The 18,694-nt window shown below is 45.5% G+C and overlaps 1 protein-coding gene across 2 annotated transcripts in view; it reads right to left on the reverse strand.

The window, feature by feature from the left end:
• Positions 1–18,694, reverse strand: part of PIK3C3 (phosphatidylinositol 3-kinase catalytic subunit type 3) — a 108,698-nt gene that overhangs the window by 4,153 nt on the left and 85,851 nt on the right. For both annotated transcript variants that reach the window (XM_083702661.1, XM_083702662.1), the window contains one exon: positions 4,361–4,486. In XM_083702661.1, the coding sequence (XP_083558787.1) occupies positions 4,361–4,486 (126 nt within the window). The remainder of the gene's footprint in view (positions 1–4,360; positions 4,487–18,694) is intronic.

The following is an 18,694-nucleotide window of genomic DNA, read 5'->3' on the forward strand; positions in this document are numbered from 1 at the left end:
ATTAAACTTGATACCCATCAGTAATAATATATATTTACTTCTGGAAAATAAAATAAAAAATAAAAAATAAAGAGCCTCGTAAAATGTGGTGATCTGGAATAATAGCTGGGGCTGCTGGTTTCGCCGGTTGAGATAAGAGGCTTTAATAATGTCAGCGGCTATAGAAGCCCATTGTATTTCAACAGCGTCACACGCCAATTTGCACAGGATTTAAAGCAGCAATTATTTTTGCCCCTAATTAATATAAGTCCTGGAGAAAACCATGGGAAGCATATCCAGTCCCAAGAATAAACAACTGAAGCCTGTGGACTGGTACAGCAAACTTCTGCTACATCCTCCTTCCTCGAAAGATGAACACAGTTGACTAGTTGTCATTGCCTTCATCATCCTGTTGCCCTTTGTATGTCTTGGACTACAAACTCTCCCAACATCAAGTCATCTTCAAGCTCAGCCTCACCTACAGCACATTACAATAAACCAATTTGGAAGTTACCAGAGCATGGAGTACAGAGGACAAGCCATTTCTCTCCAAAAGGGTCTCTAAGTGGTGAACCACCATGGGGTGGAAGAAAGCTCTCCTAGCCACTTAGGCCACATGAGCCTCCACTGACAAGTGATGATTCCAGGAGCAACAGTTTAGATGCAAGTGATGCTGGAGATCTGATGCTTTAAAAGCACCACCAACAAAACAGCAGCAGCAGCAACCACCACAACAGAAGGAAGTTGAAGATGTCATGTACTAGCAAAGCACAGCCTGATAAAACTTTCAACTGCACAGTAACAGAATGGTTTTGCGGTTGTAAAACTCCTGGCAAAAGGAAGGAGGGAAATGTAATGAATGAATGAGCCCGACTGGAAAAATAAAACATGAAGAAGCAAAAATGGATGACCGAGATCAAATCTGTAACCTCTTGATTTATTAGCCCAACCCGGAAAGAACATTAATGCGTTGCTGGCACAAGAACTCTTGAGAAATGAGAACCCATCACAAAATAATCTGCTACCTTCCACCCACCAACCATTGGGGAGGGCAAATGGGGGAGACTGTGGGTAGCCTTTTTCTTTTGACCATTAGGATCTAATCCATGGTCTTGGGTGTGCCAATATCATTTTTAAAAGGGGGGAAACAGGGCAGCACTTCTTATCAATAATGTGCATATCCAGTTACTGCAATTGTGTGTTTACATCACAGTATCTGGGATACAAGTTGTTTGAGGACAAACAACAGGAAAAAGCTCTCATGCTGTACTTAAGGTCTGCCTGGAAGTCTCTCGCTGGGCATAGCTGGAAATGAGATGCTGGTATAGAGGAGCTGTTGGTCTGATTCAGCAGGGCTTTTTAGGTGTTGTCGTTCTGGTCCAAGCTTCCTGCCATGGACTGAGATATAGAAGGCTAAGTGACCATGACTGCACATTCAGATGAAAGCTTCCTAAGCTGTAGTGTGCCACAAGAGACCATCTCAAGGGACCCTGAAGGAAAGGCATGTTCTTTCTCCTCTTAGGGGGCCTCCATCTGGAACTTGAGGAGCAGGAAACACTCAAATTTGTAAGGCGAGCCAGGTTGGGTGACCCAGCCCGAGCTCTGGAGGCACCAAATTCCAGCTCAGAAAGTGAGCCTGAACATGACAGCCCTGGGCTAGGAATCCTAGATGCAGCACTTCTGAGCTAGAATCCCCAGAGGAACCAGGGACTTCAGGGTTTCCAGTTCCTTGCTCAACACATGGGGGTGCGTCTTTAAGGCTCCCCATTACGCAGCTGAGGGACACATGTCATATGGAACCTGAGATGGGTATGCAGGATCAAAAGGTATAAAAAAATGCATTTGGGGGCAAGGTGCCTTCAGAACATGCAATCAGCTCCTAGTGACCTGTCCAGGGTCCTGAAAGCTGGGTACCACATGCCCTCCTCTATTTGTGCTCCAGATCAGAGATTCCTTCCAGCCCTGCTGATTCCTCCTCATCTTGTTTGCTATGCCCTCTGCCTCCCCTGGGTGGCTCTGCTTTCTTGTGACTTGACATTCTCATCTGTATAGCCAGTTGACAGAGACAGAGTGTTCTATTCTGGCTATGCCACATGTTTCTCCTGGGCAGGAAGAAATCAGACGCGATGAAAACAGCACGCCTGGATCCTCTGCCACAGACCTGCTGGGATGTGCAGTGAGTTACAATGCAAAATCTGACTCGGGTGCCAAAGAAACAATTGTTCCAAGGTCTTGCTAAGCCAGGAGACCTTCACAAAGAGTTCTGTTGCCACTGTGAATGCAGGCAGACTGGATTTCTGTAGCTTGGCAAGGGGGCTGTGGAGACCACAGGGCCTCTTAAATATAGAATCATAGAGTTGGAAGGGAACCCCAAGGACCATGCACCATATTTTTCGCTCTATAAGACGCACCAGATCATAAGACACACCTAGTTTTTGGAGGAGGAAAACAAGAAAAAAATATTCTGAATCCCAGAAGCCAGAACAGCAAGAGAGATCTGGCTTCTGGGATAGCCTCTTGCTGTTCTGGCTTCTGGGATAGCCACGCAAAGCCTCTTCAGGGCAGTGGGATGAAGGCTCCCCCTGCCCGGAAGAGGCTGTGTGGGGCTAAGCCAGAAGCCTTATTGCTGTCCTGGTTTATGGGATAGCCGCGTAAAATCTCTTCCAGGCAGCGGGAGGAAGGCTCCCGCAAGAGCCGTGCTCCCTTTAAAGAGCACACATACTCCACGGGGCTCTTTAAAGGGAGCGCTGAGCAGAGCCTCCCGCCTGCATTCGCTCCATAAGACGCACACATATTTCCCCTTACTATTTAGGAGGGGAAAAGTGTGTCTTATAGAGTGAAAAATAAGGTAGTCCAACCCTCTGCAATTTAGGAATATGCACCTACTTCATACAGGGACTGAACCTGCAACCTTGGCGTTATCAGCACCATGCTCTAACCAACTGAGCTATCCTCTGAAGTGATCTGCTTCCCAAGCTACTGTTTTGCTTTTTAGATGGTTGTGTTTAGATGAGTGAGAGTGTCATGTTTGTGCGTGTGCGTGCGATTTGGCGGTCTCAACCAAATCAGCTTGAGTGTCTCAGGTGCTAAAGAACTAAGATTATTCAGGGCAGACAGGGAACCGCATTTTCAAATTTACAGGTGAAACTCGGAAAATTAGAATATCGTGGAAAAGTTCATTTATTTCAGTAATTCAACTTAAAAGGTGAAAATAATATATGAGATAGACTCATGGCATGCAAAGCGAGATATGTCAAACCTTTATTTCTTATAATTGTGAAGATCATGGCATATAGCTGATGAAAACCCCAAATTAACAATCTCAGAAAATTAGAATTTTAAATGAAATCAGCAAAACAAGGCCTGCAAATAGAACAACATTGGACCTCTGAGAAGTAGAAGCATGCATATGTACACAGTTCTTGGTTTGGGCCCCTTTTGCATCAATTACTGCCTCAATGCAAATAGAGCAATACTGGACCTCTGAGAAGTAGAAGCATGCACATGTACTCAGGACTTGGTTTGGGCCCCTTTTGCATCAATTACTACCTCAATGGCATGGATGCTATCAGCCTGTGGCACTGCTGAGGTGTTATGGAAGACCAGGAAGCTTCAATAGCAGCCTTCAGCTCTTCTGCATTGTTCGGTCTCATGTCTCTCATCTGTCTCTTGGCAATGCCCCATAGATTCTCTATGGGGTTCAGGTCAGGTGAGTTTGCTGTTCAATCAAGCACAGTAATCCCATGGCCATTGAACCAGGTTTTGGTACTTTTGGCAGTGTGGCCAGGTGCCAAAGTCCTGCTGGAAAATGAAGTCAGCATCCCCATAAAGCTCGTCTGCGGAAGGAAGCATGAAGTGCTCCAAAATCTCCTGGTAGACGGCTGCGTTGACCCTGGACTTAATGAAGTGCAGTGGACCAACACCAGCTGATGACATGGTTCCCCAAATCTCTTTTCTGATGAGAGCAGCTTTTGCATCTCATTTGGATACCAAGGACCCAGAGTCTGGAGGAAGAATGTGGAGGCACACAATGCCAGATGCTTGAAGACCAGTGTGAAGTTTCCACAGTCTGTGTTGATTTGGGGAGCCATGTCATCAACTGGTGTTGGTCCAATGTCATGAGTCTATCTCATATATTAGTTTCACCTTTTAAGTTGAATTACTGAAATAAATGAACTTTTCCACGATATTCTAATTTTACCTGTATACACCATATGATTGACTTACGGAAGTCACTGTTAGAACGGGTGATGAGGTAAGGTATCTGGCCAGCTTTTTTTTTTTTTTTAACAAAAGGAATGAAATAAATTCTGCGAGGAGTGGCCTACTGGCAGCTACTACCTAAAAAAGAAAAACTTTGCGGCTCTTCTAATGTTCCTACCTGGGCAAACTTGTGGATCTGCTCCACCATCGCAGCAAAGAGAGCATGGACACTTTCATCTATCAGGCTCTGCATATAGTGCACAGCCTCCTCGTCAGAGAGATCCAGGCGGAACTTATCTTGCACCTGGGAAGGAAAGAAGAGAGCAGGAGAATTTTAAAAAAGGAATGTGATTTTGTACATTGCGGATACCATCCCTTTGCCATTTCCCTTGGTTGTTAGGAGGAGGTTTTCAAAGTACAAAATCCTACTCCAAAATCCCACAACCTCCCCTAGACCAGCCTTTCTCAACCTGTGGGTCCCCAGATGTTGTTGAATTACAACTCCCATCACCCCTAGCTAGCAAGGCCAAACCTCAGGGATGATGGGAGTTGTAGTCCAACAACATCTGGGGACCGACAGGTTGAGAAGAACTGCCCTAGACATAATCAAAAAACAATGGGAGGGCAACATAGGCTATGAGATTAACCCCACGCAGTGGACCAGAATGTGGTCTAAACCTCCCTTTAAATGCATATCAGCAAAGAGGAAAGAACTCGCTCTGAAACTCACTTACAGATGGTACCTAATACCAAGGAAACTAGAGCCAACACACCCAGGAAACTCACGAAAATGCTGGAGAGGATGTACCTCCACAGGCACATACTTCCACATGTGGTGGGAATGCCCCCAAATCCAACTATTTTGGACAACAATCATACAAGAAATGTGCAAAATAACTAAGCAAGTATTAGAAGTCACCCCAGACTTCTAATGTCTCAACACTAATGTCTTAACAAATGAAACTGATCTGTAGAAAATGTAACTTGGCAGGTTTTGAATGAACATACACAAATTTATTGGTTGATAACATGAGAGATAGACAAGGCAAGGGTATGTAGAATTTTGTAACATGCAGAAAATAATATCTGCAGAGAAATCAGAGAGAGGAGCTGAGGGGAATCCCTGGTGGGGGGGAGAGGGAGGGATGGAAAGGTGGGAAAAAATGGGAAAAAATAATGTATGTGATTATATAGTTTGATAATTTGTTATTTTGAAATTGCTTAATAAAAATATTTTGAAAAAAGAAGAAAATTTAACTTGAACAAAGAGACACTGCACATACTTTTGTAAACCAAGAAACCTTTAAAAATATTTGTTGTTGTTTTTTCCAAAGAATGTGAAATATGCACAAGGATGCACACACCCCAAAGTTGCCCAGGAAGATGCAAGCAATGCAAAATACAGTGGCTCAACTGTTTGCTGGAGCAGACTATTGCCGTGTTATATCACAGCTGAAAGAATCACAGAAGCATAGAATCTTAGAACTGGAAGGGACTCCAAGGATCATCTAGTCCAACCCTCCTGCAATGCAGAAATCACAGTTCAAGAATCCCTGAGAGAAGGCCATCCACCCTCTATTTGAAAACCTTCAAGGAAGGAGTGTTCACCACTTTCCAAGTTAGTCCATTCCATCATCTAACGGCTCTTACTGCCGGGAAGTTCTTCCTAACACTTAGCCGGAATCTCCTTTCTCGTAATTTGAATCCATGAAAGAACTGGCTGCCAGTTAGCTAACTAGCTAAATCCAGGGTCCTAGTATTAGTGTAAAGGTAAAGGGACCCCTGACCATTAGGTCCAGTCGCGGACGACTCTGGGGTTGTGGCGCTCATCTCGCTTTATTGGCCGAGGGAGCCGGTGTACAGCTTCCGGGTCATGTGGCCAGCATGACTAAGCTGCTTCTGGCGAACCAGAGCAGCGCACAGAAACGCTGTTTACCTTCCCACCGGAAAGGTACCTATTTATCTACTTGCACTTTGACGTGCTTTTGAACAGCTAGGTGGGCAGGAGCAGGGACCGAGCAATGGGAGCTTACCCCGCCGCGTGGATTCGAACCACCGACCTTCTGATTGGCAAGCCCTAGGCTCTGTGGTTTAACCCACAGCACCACCCTAAATAGCTTGAGACCAAGATACCTACACTATGGTTTCATTCCTTACATACCCAACCAGTTGCTGTGCTCTGCTGAATAATCCATCTTATCAGAAGGTCCATTCCACACAATACTTCTGAGCCTTAGTGTTACTGAACCTTTGCAACTTCTTCCCGACAACCTTATCTGCCACGTCTACTGTCTTTTCAGCACCAACTGAAGACCTTCCCTTTTCAACAAGCCTTTTGAGTGGAGATCTTCATCTGCATTGGAGCTGAAACTGATTTTACATATGAAAGTGGGTTTTTTTACATATGATTTTTAAAAATGATTTTAATTGTCTTTAAATACGAAATTGTGCAAGTGTTTTTATTGCAGATGCTTTTATTGTCAAAACACATCAAGGTATTTTACTGAAAGCAATTCAAAAAATGGAATTAGTGGCAGAAATACAATCTTGACAGACAGCACGCCAGGTGTATGGGCACAGGCATAGGCAAACTCAGCCCTCCAGATGTTTTGGGACTACAACTCCCATCATCCCTAGCTAACAGGCCCAGTGTGGTCAGGGATGATGAGGATTGTAGTCTCAAAACATCTGGATGGCCGAGTTTGCCTATGCCTGGTTTTGCATCTACACTTAATAGCTGTACAGTTTTGGGTCTTGCTGGGGAAGTTGTGGTAGAGGCTTCACTCCTCCCCTCATGCAACGTGGGTACAAGGGACAGGACTTACTCTACAGGGGATGGGGTCCAGTGGTCAAACATCTGCTTTCATGCAGAAGGTTCCACATCTGGGCATCTCTAGGCAGGGCTGGAAAAGACTCCTGTTCTCATATCTTGGGAGAGCTGCTGCCAATACTGTTGACAATACTGAGTGAGTTGGACCAAGGGACTGACTCAGTAGAAGGTGATTTTCCTAGCTTCCTAAGCCAAGCAAATGCCATTTTCAGCTGGGATGGGGAAGAAGAGATGTTTGTTGAGGTTGGTCAGGGTGAAAATGCACACACTGGAGCTTTTTTTAAAATAAGAAAGTGCCTTTTAGAAAAACCCTACGGCTGTTCAGGGAAGCAGCATGGAAACAGCACATAAGAGATGACAACAGCAGTTCCACCAAAGCCATCTCTGTATGGTGGGCAAGAATTAGATTAGCGGGGATTACATTTTTCATCTGTGAATTAGTTACTATACTCATTCAGTTTCTTTCCGCTAACAGCTGGGAGGCTTAAAAAGACTGCTATGAAAGTGTCAATGCTGGGCTTACATGGTGCGCAAGCCAAACGCCTGGAGTCCTAAAACTAAAAAAAAAAGGGAAAGGAGGGGGGAGATGCAGGAACTTCCAAGTCTTCCTGATTCACCCTTTCAGGCAATGCCGTGACCATCAAGCACTTTTGAAGGTTTTTGCATCAGAGGGCCAGAAAAGTGATCAGTAAAGTAACACTAGTCCTGAAAGATCTTCATTGGCTCCCAGTACATTTCTGAGCACAATTCAAAGTGTTGGTGCTGACCTTTAAAGCCCTAAACGGCCTCGACCCAGTATACCTGAAGGAGCATCTCCACCCCCATCATCCAGCCCGGACACTGAGGTCCAGTAGCGAGGGCGTTCTGGTGGTTCCCTTGCTGCGAGAAGTGAAGTTACAGGGAACCAGGCAGAGGGCCTTCTCAGTAGTGGCTCCTTCCCTGTGGAACGCCCTCCCATCAGATGTCAAGGCAATAAACAACTATTTTACTTTTAAAAGACAACTGAAGGCGGCCCTGTTTAGGGAGATTTTTAATGTCTGATGCTGTATTGTTTTTAATATTCAGTTGGAAGCCGCCCAGAGTGGCTGGGGAAACGCAGCCAGATGAGCGGGGTATAAATAATAAATTATTATTATTATCATCAGCACCACCAGCTGGCCACCCAGAATCTTATAAAGCACATGGAAGATGTCTTCCATTTTTTTCAAGGAATCTCGGAGCTGGTGGGAAAGTGAGAAAGTGCATCTAATCCAACCTCCTGCTGAGAGTCAGGCTAATTGTCCGCCGGCCCCCAACAGGTTTGACCTACACAATCCAGGTCAGGAGTCTGTTGAAGGAAGGAGACAGGGCAGAGCTCAGCCATATGGCTTCAGGAAACGGCAATGGAAGCTCTGTGCCAGGCTCTCTCTATATACCTGCATTCTGGGTAGGCTTATTCACACATTGGGACGTGGGTGGCGCTGTGGGTTAAACCACACAGCCTTGGACTTGCCGAACAGAAGTTGGTGGTTCGAATCCCCGCAACGAGGTGAGCTCCCATTGCTCGGTCCCTGCTCCTGCCAACCTAGCAGTTCGAAAGCACGTCAAAGTGCAAGTAGATAAATAGGTACTACTCTAGTGGGAAGGTAAACGGCGTTTCCGTGCGCTGCTCTGGTTCGCCAGAAGCGGCTTAGTCATGCTGGCCACATGACCCGGAAGCTGTACGCCGGCTCCCTCAGCCAATAAAGCGAGATGAGCGCCGCAACCCCAGAGTCGGCCACGACTGGACCTAATGGTAAGGGGTCCCTTTACATTTTTGTTATTCACACATTTCGCCAAACACAGTGAAGAAGCTGTCTTGAAATGTACAAGTGATTTGTGTGGACGAGTGCACAGTTATTGATTTGCACAGCTAAAATACTGGGGTTACGCTCTAAACAGACTGTATGGGTGCTCAATGTTACATGTGAACAATGGTGCGAGCGCACAAGTGTTTGTGTGAAAGATTGTACTCCTACCGTACAGCTGAATGTGCGAAATGAGAGCCCCCTCTCCTCCCTCAACACACTCTCATACCCTCCCCAGATCTGCTCCATAGGGTTGTGGGAACCCCTAAAAAGCAGATATGGGGGTGCATCAGGCAGGAATCTTTGAGCTGATGGAACATTCATATAGGATGCAACACATTAAAATTATTATTATTACGTTAGCTCATGGCTTTTCACAAAAAAAGCCCAAGTGACTTACAGGACATGATAAAAATTCCAAGCACTTGTCAACCATTTAAAATCAGATACACAAGAAACAAATAAATAATAACCAACGATTCTGGGATTCCCTCTGAAAGCCACAGGGAAATCATGAAGCTTCCACTCTGTATAAAAATGGCACTCTTATTGATTTTCCAGTTCCGAAGGAGATGCCTGGCCAATATCAATGTTGCACACCCACCGTATAAGAGTTTCCCTCGTTGCGCCCCTTAAGGCAAGAACCCCAAGCACACATTTGCATAATCCTCCATTTGCACAGAGGTAAATGGAAGAGCATCTCTGCAGCTTAGCCATCTGCTGAGGAAAACCTAGCTTCGCTCATCCTGTTCTGTGCATAAGCCACGCCACATATGCGTAAATGTTGACTTATGGCTCCACTTATCGTACGTGACATCAGTGGCCATTTCAATTCAACCCTCTCAGAGCTCAGGATGGCCGTATTTTACTAGCCAAGTTTTACCACCGCGGGACAAAGATAAGGTATCCTCACCACTTGCTTTAACTTAGATTCAGAACATAAATTATAAAATTGCAAGCCTTTCCCCGGAGAGCCTTGGTTGGGCAGAAAATGATCTCGATTTATAAAGGTCTTGTCTGTTCCCCTGTCCAAATATAAGACTTCTCTCCAGAGTGCTTTATATTACTCCTGCTAATAGCGAACCAAGTTGAGCGAGTGCCAACAAGGACTGTAACCCAAAGAGGGCCACTGATCAAGAATTAAGTATCATAGAATAGAATCATAGAGTTGGAAGAGACCACAAGGGCCATCGAGTCCAACCCCCTGCCAAGCAGGAAACACCATCAGAGCACTCCTGATATATGGTTGTCAAGCCTCTGCTTAAAGACCTTCAAAGAAGGAGACTCCACCACACTCCTTGGCAGCAAATTCCACTGTCGAACAGCTCTTACTGTCAGGAAGTTCTTCCTAATGTTTAGGTGGAATCTTCTTTCTTGTAGTTTGGATCCATTGCTCTGTGTCCGCTTCCCTGGAGCAGCAGAAAACAACCTTTCTCCCTCCTCTATGTGACATCCTTTTATATATTTGAACATGGCTATCATATCACCCCTTAACCTCCTCTTCTCCAGGCTAAACATGCCCAGCTCCCTTAGCCGTTCCTCATAAGGCATCATTTCCAGGCCTTTGACCATTTTGGTTGCCCTCCTCTGGACATGTTCCAGTTTGTCAGTGTCCTTCTTGAACTGTGGTGCCCAGAACTGGACACAGTACTCCAGGTGAGGTCTGACCAGAGCAGAATACAGTGGCACTATTACTTCCCTTGATCTAGATGCTATACTCCTATTGATGCAGCCCAGCTGGATGAAGACCAAGGTTAGAAGAAGTATAAAGAAGCTCAGCATCCTTCTGAAGTCTGAGCAGGTTGTGGTAAGCCCTAGAGCACATTTAGGGGGTGCACCAGTAGCGAATGTTCCACTGTGCAAACAGCACAATTAGGTGTGTTGGTGTTGACCTTTAAAGCCTTAAACGGCCTTGGCCTGGATAACTGAAGGAGCGTCTCCACCCCCATCGTTCAGCCCAGACCCTGAGATGCAGCTCCGAAGGCCTTCTGCTGGTTTCCTCATGGTGAGAAGTCAGATTACAGGGAGCCAGACAGATGGCCTTTTTGGTAGTGGCACCTCGCTTGTGGAACGTCCTCCCACCAGATGTCAATGAGATGAAGAACTACACAACTTTTAAAAGACATCTGAAGGCAGCCCTGTATAGGGAAGCTTTTAATGTTTGATGTCTTACTGTGTTTTAGTTTTTGGAAGCTGCTCATAGTGGCCGGGGCAACCCAGTCAGATGGGAATAATAATAATAATAATAGTAATAATAATACTAACTTAACATTCACTACTTAGCGCTATGTAGGATGCAACCCACTAAAGTTATTATTGCATTGGTTCATGCCTTTCTACAAAAATCCCCAAGGGGGTTACATAATTTTAGAAACAAATTCCAATCCCTTGTCAGCTATTTGAAATCAGGTACCTAGAAATAAATAAATAATGATATAATTAGATAGACAGACAGACAGATAGATATAGATGTAGATGAAGATATAGATAGGTGTTCAATACAAGAAGAACAAAAAGGGGGGGTATCCCATTTCTATCCACTAAATGACAGCAAAAGCAGGTCATATATCATACCAGGGTACAATTTAGGGCCAAGAGGAATGTATTATCCTGATGAAGGGAAGCTGACAGGGCTGGGGCCAGGTATGTTTCTCTGGGGAGAGCATTCCACAGTCAGAGGACCACTTTACTGCAGCTGCTTTGAACACCTTTGATTCACTGCTTTGTTTTAAAATTGCCCTTGCCCTATCAGAACTTTTTATCTCTCTCTATCGCCTTGCTCACTTTCAAGAAACATGGTAGAAAAGTTATTTTATTACTATTTTTAAAATAAGACAATTCTTCACACTAACGCTGCATTCTCTCTTCCTTTTGGCGAATGTGCAATTAAAAAGAGGAGGAGAGGAGGACGTCTGTGAAGCCCAGAGAGGAAGAAGTCTTGCCAAGGCAACAAATTATTTCTCGGGGTCATTGTACGACCAAGATTAATGAACACACGAGTCCCACTTGTGAAGTGATCCACAAGACAGGCAAGATCTCAGAAAAACTCTGCTCAGTGGTACAGGAAGTGAAACTAATTTTGTTTCGAATCTTTGAGCGTTTGCAAAATCAGTTTAGCCAAATAATTAAAAAACAACACACACACACACACCAGTTATGTTGCAAGTGGTCAATCCCCCTACCCAAGCTCTTTGCTTTGCACGTGGGAAGTTGCCTGCAACTTTCTGAATTTCTATTAAAATCAGCCTTTGTTTGTGCAGCCTTTAAAATTATTAATGCCTCGCAAGCAAACTGTATCTTAGATGCAGAAGATGGGGAAGAAATTGAGATATAATTTTCGCATTGCTTCTACAGAGGCCCTTGCAATTATCTTTCCTCCAGCATCTAATTAAATATGGATTTTAGACCATTTGTAAGTCCTGAGACTAAAGTGGGGAGGCGGGAAGGGTAAAAACAAACAAACAAACAAGCCAGCACCAGAACGTAAGTAATTGTTCCAATATTGGTCCAAGAATAAATGTTAACACATCTTCCATTGGGCCAAATACCATTGTAGAAAAAACATAGAAGCATTTTCATTATGCTATCCTTCAGCTGGTGCAGTCGGGTGTTAATTCACAAGCCCTCCTGCACCTAATACAAACTTTGCCCAGATGTTTTATTTTCGGACACCAATTTCCTCTGCATTCAAAGCAAAGGCACACTTCGCGCTTAAGCGTGATCAGCCTAACACGATCAGCTCTCAAAACAAAAGGGAGGCAGCCTCCTTGCAGCTCTCAGGAAATCCTATTGAATCCCAAAGTTCGCTGGATTTAGTTCCATTTTGGACATAGGAGGAATAAGTTAACATTGGCAATTTCACCTTTTGCCAGAATAGTTCGGCAATCCTACCCACCACTGAACATATCTCCTGGGAAATTGCTCCTTTTCACATGTTATTATTGGTGCAATAGGCGGATGGAGAGGTGTGTGCCCTATTGCGATGGTGGCCCAAAGGGCCATAATGAATGTGATAATGTAAACCCCTATAAATCCTTGAATATGCTTCTAATAGAGAAGTTATGGTAAAAAGGTGAAGGTAAAGGGACCCCTGACCATTAGGTCCAGTCGTGACCGTCTCTGGGGTTGCAGTGCTCATCTCGCTTTATTGGCCGAAGGAGCCGGCGTACAGCTTCCAGGTCATGTGGCCAGCATGACTAAGCCGCTTCTGGCGAACCAGAGCAGTGCACAGAAATGCAGTTTACCTTCCCGCTGGAGCGGTACCTATTTATCTACTTGCAGTTAGACGTGCTTTTGAACTGCTAGGTTGGCAGGAGCAGGGACCAAGCAACGGGCGCTCACCCCGTCGTGGGGATTCAAACTGCTGAGCTTCTGATCAGCAAGTCCTAGGCTCTGTGCTTTAACCCACAACGCCACCCACGTCCCTTTTATAAATCATTGAATATGCTTCTAATAGAGAAGTTATGGCAACCTGTTGCATTATGAAACTGATGATTTGGCAAGCTGCCGTCGCCCACTGGGACAGAAGGAAGAGCTAATATGTAAATCACGAAGATACAGCTCATAAGCTAGAACATAAGTAGATACATGGTGCAAATGGCCACACGTAACACAGGTTCCCAACATGCATACTAAACCAATGTAAGAGATCACGGCGAGAATCAAAGTTTAGTTAGCAATGCTTATTGCACATGTGTATTAAACATGAAATGAGGTAATGATGTACATGATTGGTGAAAATTGAAATCCTTTGTTTGAAAAGTTATAAACAACCCTGCCCGGACCCTTGGGTGGGGTTGCAGTTTTGCGAAAAGATTCGACTGTAACCTATTGCTTTGCAATAAACAACAATGGACTCCTAACTCCTCTCATCTCTGAGTTTTATTGGCGTAAACTCAGAAAATAAGCCATTTTTGGCTTACAATACTATGATATTGTTTGGCATGTGGAATGGACCAGCACTGGAGAATCTGGCCTTGCAGATGGACTCCAGCTCCCATCAGCCCCTGCAGCTAGCATGTCCAGTGGTCAGAGTGGTAGCCCCAGGACATCTGAAGGGCTGCAGGGTCCCCTGCCTCATTCGCCTCCAGCCTAAAACTACAAAAGCCATACTTGGTACTTGTAACACATTGACAGGAGGAGATGTACTGCGTTTTTAAAAGTGTTATCCCCCCCGCCCCCCAGGGCTTTATGTGGACTTAGAAAGTACAGTAACCATGAAGGTAGTTCTTTAACTGATACGCATCAAAGCTCCCCAGGATGCATTCCATCAGTGTCAGAATAAACTGCAGATTCTCTTCAGTAACTCGGGAGATCAGAGATAAAGCCCCTTCCTCCTTTCCGCTACTCCTAGCACAAAACAAACCTTTTGACCAAAAACTCTGCCTCCTCCTCCTCCTCCTCCTTCTTCCCCACCTCTTGGAAGAATTACAATGGAATTGTTGAGATCAAAACTCCTTCTGCCTACCGTTAAAATACCGGGAATGTAAACAGAATGGGTTTAGGCGAGGAAAAGTGGCCAGAGGTTTGCTCCACAATGAGAAGGTAAGGGGCACTGTAACTACTCCACCTGTTTCCTAGATATGTAAAGTTTTCGTTCATGAGCAATAACGATCCTTCAAACTCTAAGCCTGTGTGCAAGGTTTGATCTTCTTCAACGCTGCACAGCCGCAGCCCAGGGCATGTTATAAATATAAGAACCATAGTACAGTGGTACCTCGGTTTTCAAGCATTTTGGAACCTGAACATTTCTGTTTTCGAATGATGAAAACACGGAAGTAAATGCTTCCGTTTTCAAATGCGTCTCGGAAGTCGAACGGCTTCCTCTGTGTCCCCCCCCCCCCAATTTTCTCCACTGACTTTGCAGACCACCCTTTGAGCCTCGGTTGTCAAATGTTTCAGAATGGATTACTTCCAGAATGGATTACTTTAGACAACCAAGGTACCACTGTATTATTGTAGATGTCATCTTCTTAAATGTTAGGAAGAACTTTCTGCGGTGGGCTCTCCTTCGTAGGAGCTTTTTAAAGCAGAGGTTGGATGGCCATCTGTCAGGGATTCGTTAAATGTGATTCCTGCACTGCAGGTGGTTGGACAGACTCTACAATTCTGTGATTCCATGATCTTCAGTTGATCACGCCCCATATGCTTTTGGGCAACGGAGCTCCAGCCAGTCATCTCAAGGCTAGATACATATCTTGATGCAAACCTCTCCCAGTGTGGTGTAGTGGTTAAGAGTGGTAGTCTCGTAATCTGGGGAACTGGGTTCGCGTCTCCGCTCCTCCACATGCAGCTGCTGGGTGACCTTGGGCCAGTCACACTTCTCTGAAGTCTCTCAGCCCCACTCACCTCACAGAGTGTTTGTTGTGGGGGAGGAAGGGAAAGGAGAATGTTAGCCGCTTTGAGACTCCTTAAAGGGAGAGAAAGGCGGGATATCAAATCCGAACTCCTCCTCCTCCTCCTCCTCCTCCTCCTCCTCCTCCTCTTCTTCTTCTTCTTCTTCTTCTTCTTCTTCCCCTTTTGCATGATATCTGGCTCCGATGGGAGAAAGCTGGCTTCACCTATGGATATAAGCTCCAGTCTTGTGCAGAGCCTAGTCATTGGTCCACCTGGAATGCCTGCTCTGAGAATTGTCTACTCCAGGAACGGGGAGGTGGATCTGGCTGGTGGGCTGATCTCTATCTCACCCAGGAGCTGAAGTTGACTTGTGGGCGGGCCACTTGTCTGTCAATCACCTGGCACCACAATGACATTGGGGGACATTTGGGTACCAATGGTCTATGTTCACTCCCGACAGGTCCTTCCGGTGTCTAGTTACATACAAGCAAGCCACACTGCAACCAGCTGAAATCAACCAGCCAAGCACTGGACCCCCTAACCCAGTGGTGGCCAAACTCGGCCCTTCAGATGTTTTGAGACCACAACTCCCATCATCCCTAGCTAACAGAACCAGTGATCAGGGATGATGGGAATTGTAGTCCCAAAACATCTGGAAGGCCAAGTTTGGCCACCACTGTGGCCTAACCTCTTGCAGTGATGCTGACACAAACCCCTACACTAACATTATGCAACAGAACGAAAGAACAACCTCCATCTCTCCCTCCCTTCTCTTTTCCCCAAATCGCAAGATGACCATGATGAAAGCATCTCTCACTACATGTAAACGAACTGTGAAAAAAGACTCTATAAATTGAAAGTGGAGATGAAAGATGTACTCCCCCGTGTTTATAGCACAAGAAAATCCTTTAAAAACCCACTAATTATTTAAAAAAATGACACCAGGAGACTTGTTTTTGCCTGTTTGGGTGATCAGCTGATTGCGGCAAAACTCCTTTGGCCCAGTTGCATCCTTACTTGATCCCTTAATGACCCCAGGCTTGGCCCAAATGGCCTCGTAGCCTGATCCAGCCCCCAGGTTTCCCACCCATGGTCTATTTTGCTTTGCAGGTTCCAGGCAGGGGCCTTTGCCACCACTCCCTACCTCATTCTTTTCAGCTGGAGATCCTGAGCTCTGTCGCTGGGAGCTCTTTGCTTGCAAAACACATGTTCTACTACTGAGATATAACCCCCTTCCTTTTAACCACCGAACAACAGTAGGAGAAACAATAATAACACATGCAAGAGATTAGACATGGCAGAATTTACTCCAAAGAAGCTACCAGCAAAAGCAACATGAATTTCCAAGGGTCATTCAACCAAGACGGGGCAAGGATCTCTTCTATTCTGGCTTCAGGCATTAGGCTGCCCATAAGGCAATAACCTGCCCCAAAGGAATGAAGGATTAACAAGCAAGACTGTGTAAGCCCAGACCCTGCTTTCCTGAGGCAGATGCTAACAATGCCTGAGTCAGCTACTCTGGGCAATTTGGTATCAATGTTTAATGACTACATGTTGCAAACTCAAGAGTTAGGTAGAAAGAAAGAAAGAAAGAAAGAAAGAAAGAAAGAAAGAAAGAAAGAGAGTCCACACCAAGTCCCAAAGCTTGTCTGGCAAGCTTCTGTTTTCCCACACCCCCCTTGATATTTCATTCACAAGACTAATTGCAAGTCAACCATTCTGAAAGTTATCTGTTGCTACAGCGCTCTGCTGGCTCTGCAGGCTACCAGACACTGCTGATTCACGCTATGATGAATGAACAGCTTAATAGACATCTCATCACTTTGCTCATTGCAAAGGCAGCGGACCCCAACACTCCATCATGTCGGAAGGAAGTCCAGGCTTGCTTCCACCAGGGCTCAAAGTCACTGGGGAAGGGCCTTAGCTCGGTGGAAGAACATCTGGTCTGCATGCAGAACATTTCTAGTTCAACCCCTGGCAGCTCCAGGTAGGGCTCGGAAGCTGGCCTGGCCTGAAAACCTGGAGAGCTGCTGTCAGTCAATGTAGACAATACTGAGCTGGGTAGATCAATGGTTGTTGTTGTTGTTTAGTCATTTAGTTGTGTCTGACTCTTCGTGACCCCAGGGACCAGAGCACGCCAGGCACTCCTGTCTTCCACTGCCTCCCGCAGTTTGGTCAAACTCATGCTGGTAGCTTCAAGAACACTGTCCCACCATCTCATCCTCTGTCGTCCCCTTCTCCTTGTGCCCTCCATCTTTCCCAACATGAGGGTCTTTTCCAGGGAGTCTTCTCTTCTCATGAGGTGGCCAAAGTCTTGGAGCCTCAGCTTCAGGATCTGTCCTTCCAGTGAGCACTCAGGGCTGATTTCCTTCAGAATGGATACGTTTGATCTTCTTGCAGTCCATGGGACTCTCAAGAGTCTCCTCCAGCACCATAATTCAAAAGCATCACTTCTTCTTTATGGTCCAGCTTTCATTTCCATACATCACTACTGGGAAAACCATAGCTTTTACTATACGGACCTTTGTTGGCAAGGTGATGTCTGTACTTTTTAAGATGCTGCCTAGGTTTGTCATTGCTTTTCTCCCAAGATCAATGGTGTGCCATGGTAAAAGGCAGATTCCTATGTTACTATCACACAGTGCCTTTCTTTTGGAGAGAGGGGTGGCAGCCTTTGATGGTACAGGGGTCATGTTCCATTCTGAGCTGGGGGGATGCACAAGTCATTGGTGAGTGAGGCCAGAGGAAAAATGGGGTGAGTGCGGATCTACATCGGAAGCAAGGCTAGGAGGAGACCAGCAACACCTCCTCTCTCCTCTGAGAGCCAGTGTGGTATAGTGGTTAAGAGCGGTGGACTCATAATCTGGTGAACTGGGTTCGCTTCCCTGCTCCTCCACATGCAGCTGCTGGGTGACCTTGGGCTAGTCACGCTTCTCTGAAGTCTCTCAGCCCCACTCACCTCACAGAGTGTTTGTTATGGGGGAGGAAGGGAAAGGAGATTGTTAGCTGCTTTGAGACTCCTCAGGGTAGTGATAAAGCGGGATATCAAATCCAAACTCTTCTTCTTCTTTGTGGGATGTAACGTAAGCAGTCAAATACAATACTTCCTGTTTGCCCTGAGTGGACACGCAGGGGGTGTTACTCTAGCCAAGAGGAGACTTCCTGTCAAACCTGGTCTGGAGCTTCCTTCCCCTGTGTGTGACCAGGTAGGTGGGTGTGACTCTGGGAGACCCTATAAAAGGGGCTGATCACACAGCCATCGTTCTTCTTCTTCCATTTACTTCTCTTGGACTGCATGTGGAATGAGTTCCCATATGGGATGAACTCAAACCCTCTTCTGTAACTCTAAGCAAAAGCCTGCCTTCAGGGATGCAACTGTGAACTGAATGTGAGTAAACCTCATATTACTTTTAAAAGAAGCCTCTTGTGTCTTTACTCCCTTTAGGAGGGATAAAATGGGACTTACAAAGCCAGATTGGATTGCTTAAGTAAAGAGATTCAATCGAATCTACCAACTAGT

Source organism: Podarcis gaigeae (assembly GCF_964106915.1).
Source record: "Podarcis gaigeae genome assembly, chromosome: 11".
Lineage (NCBI taxonomy): Eukaryota > Metazoa > Chordata > Lepidosauria > Squamata > Lacertidae > Podarcis > Podarcis gaigeae.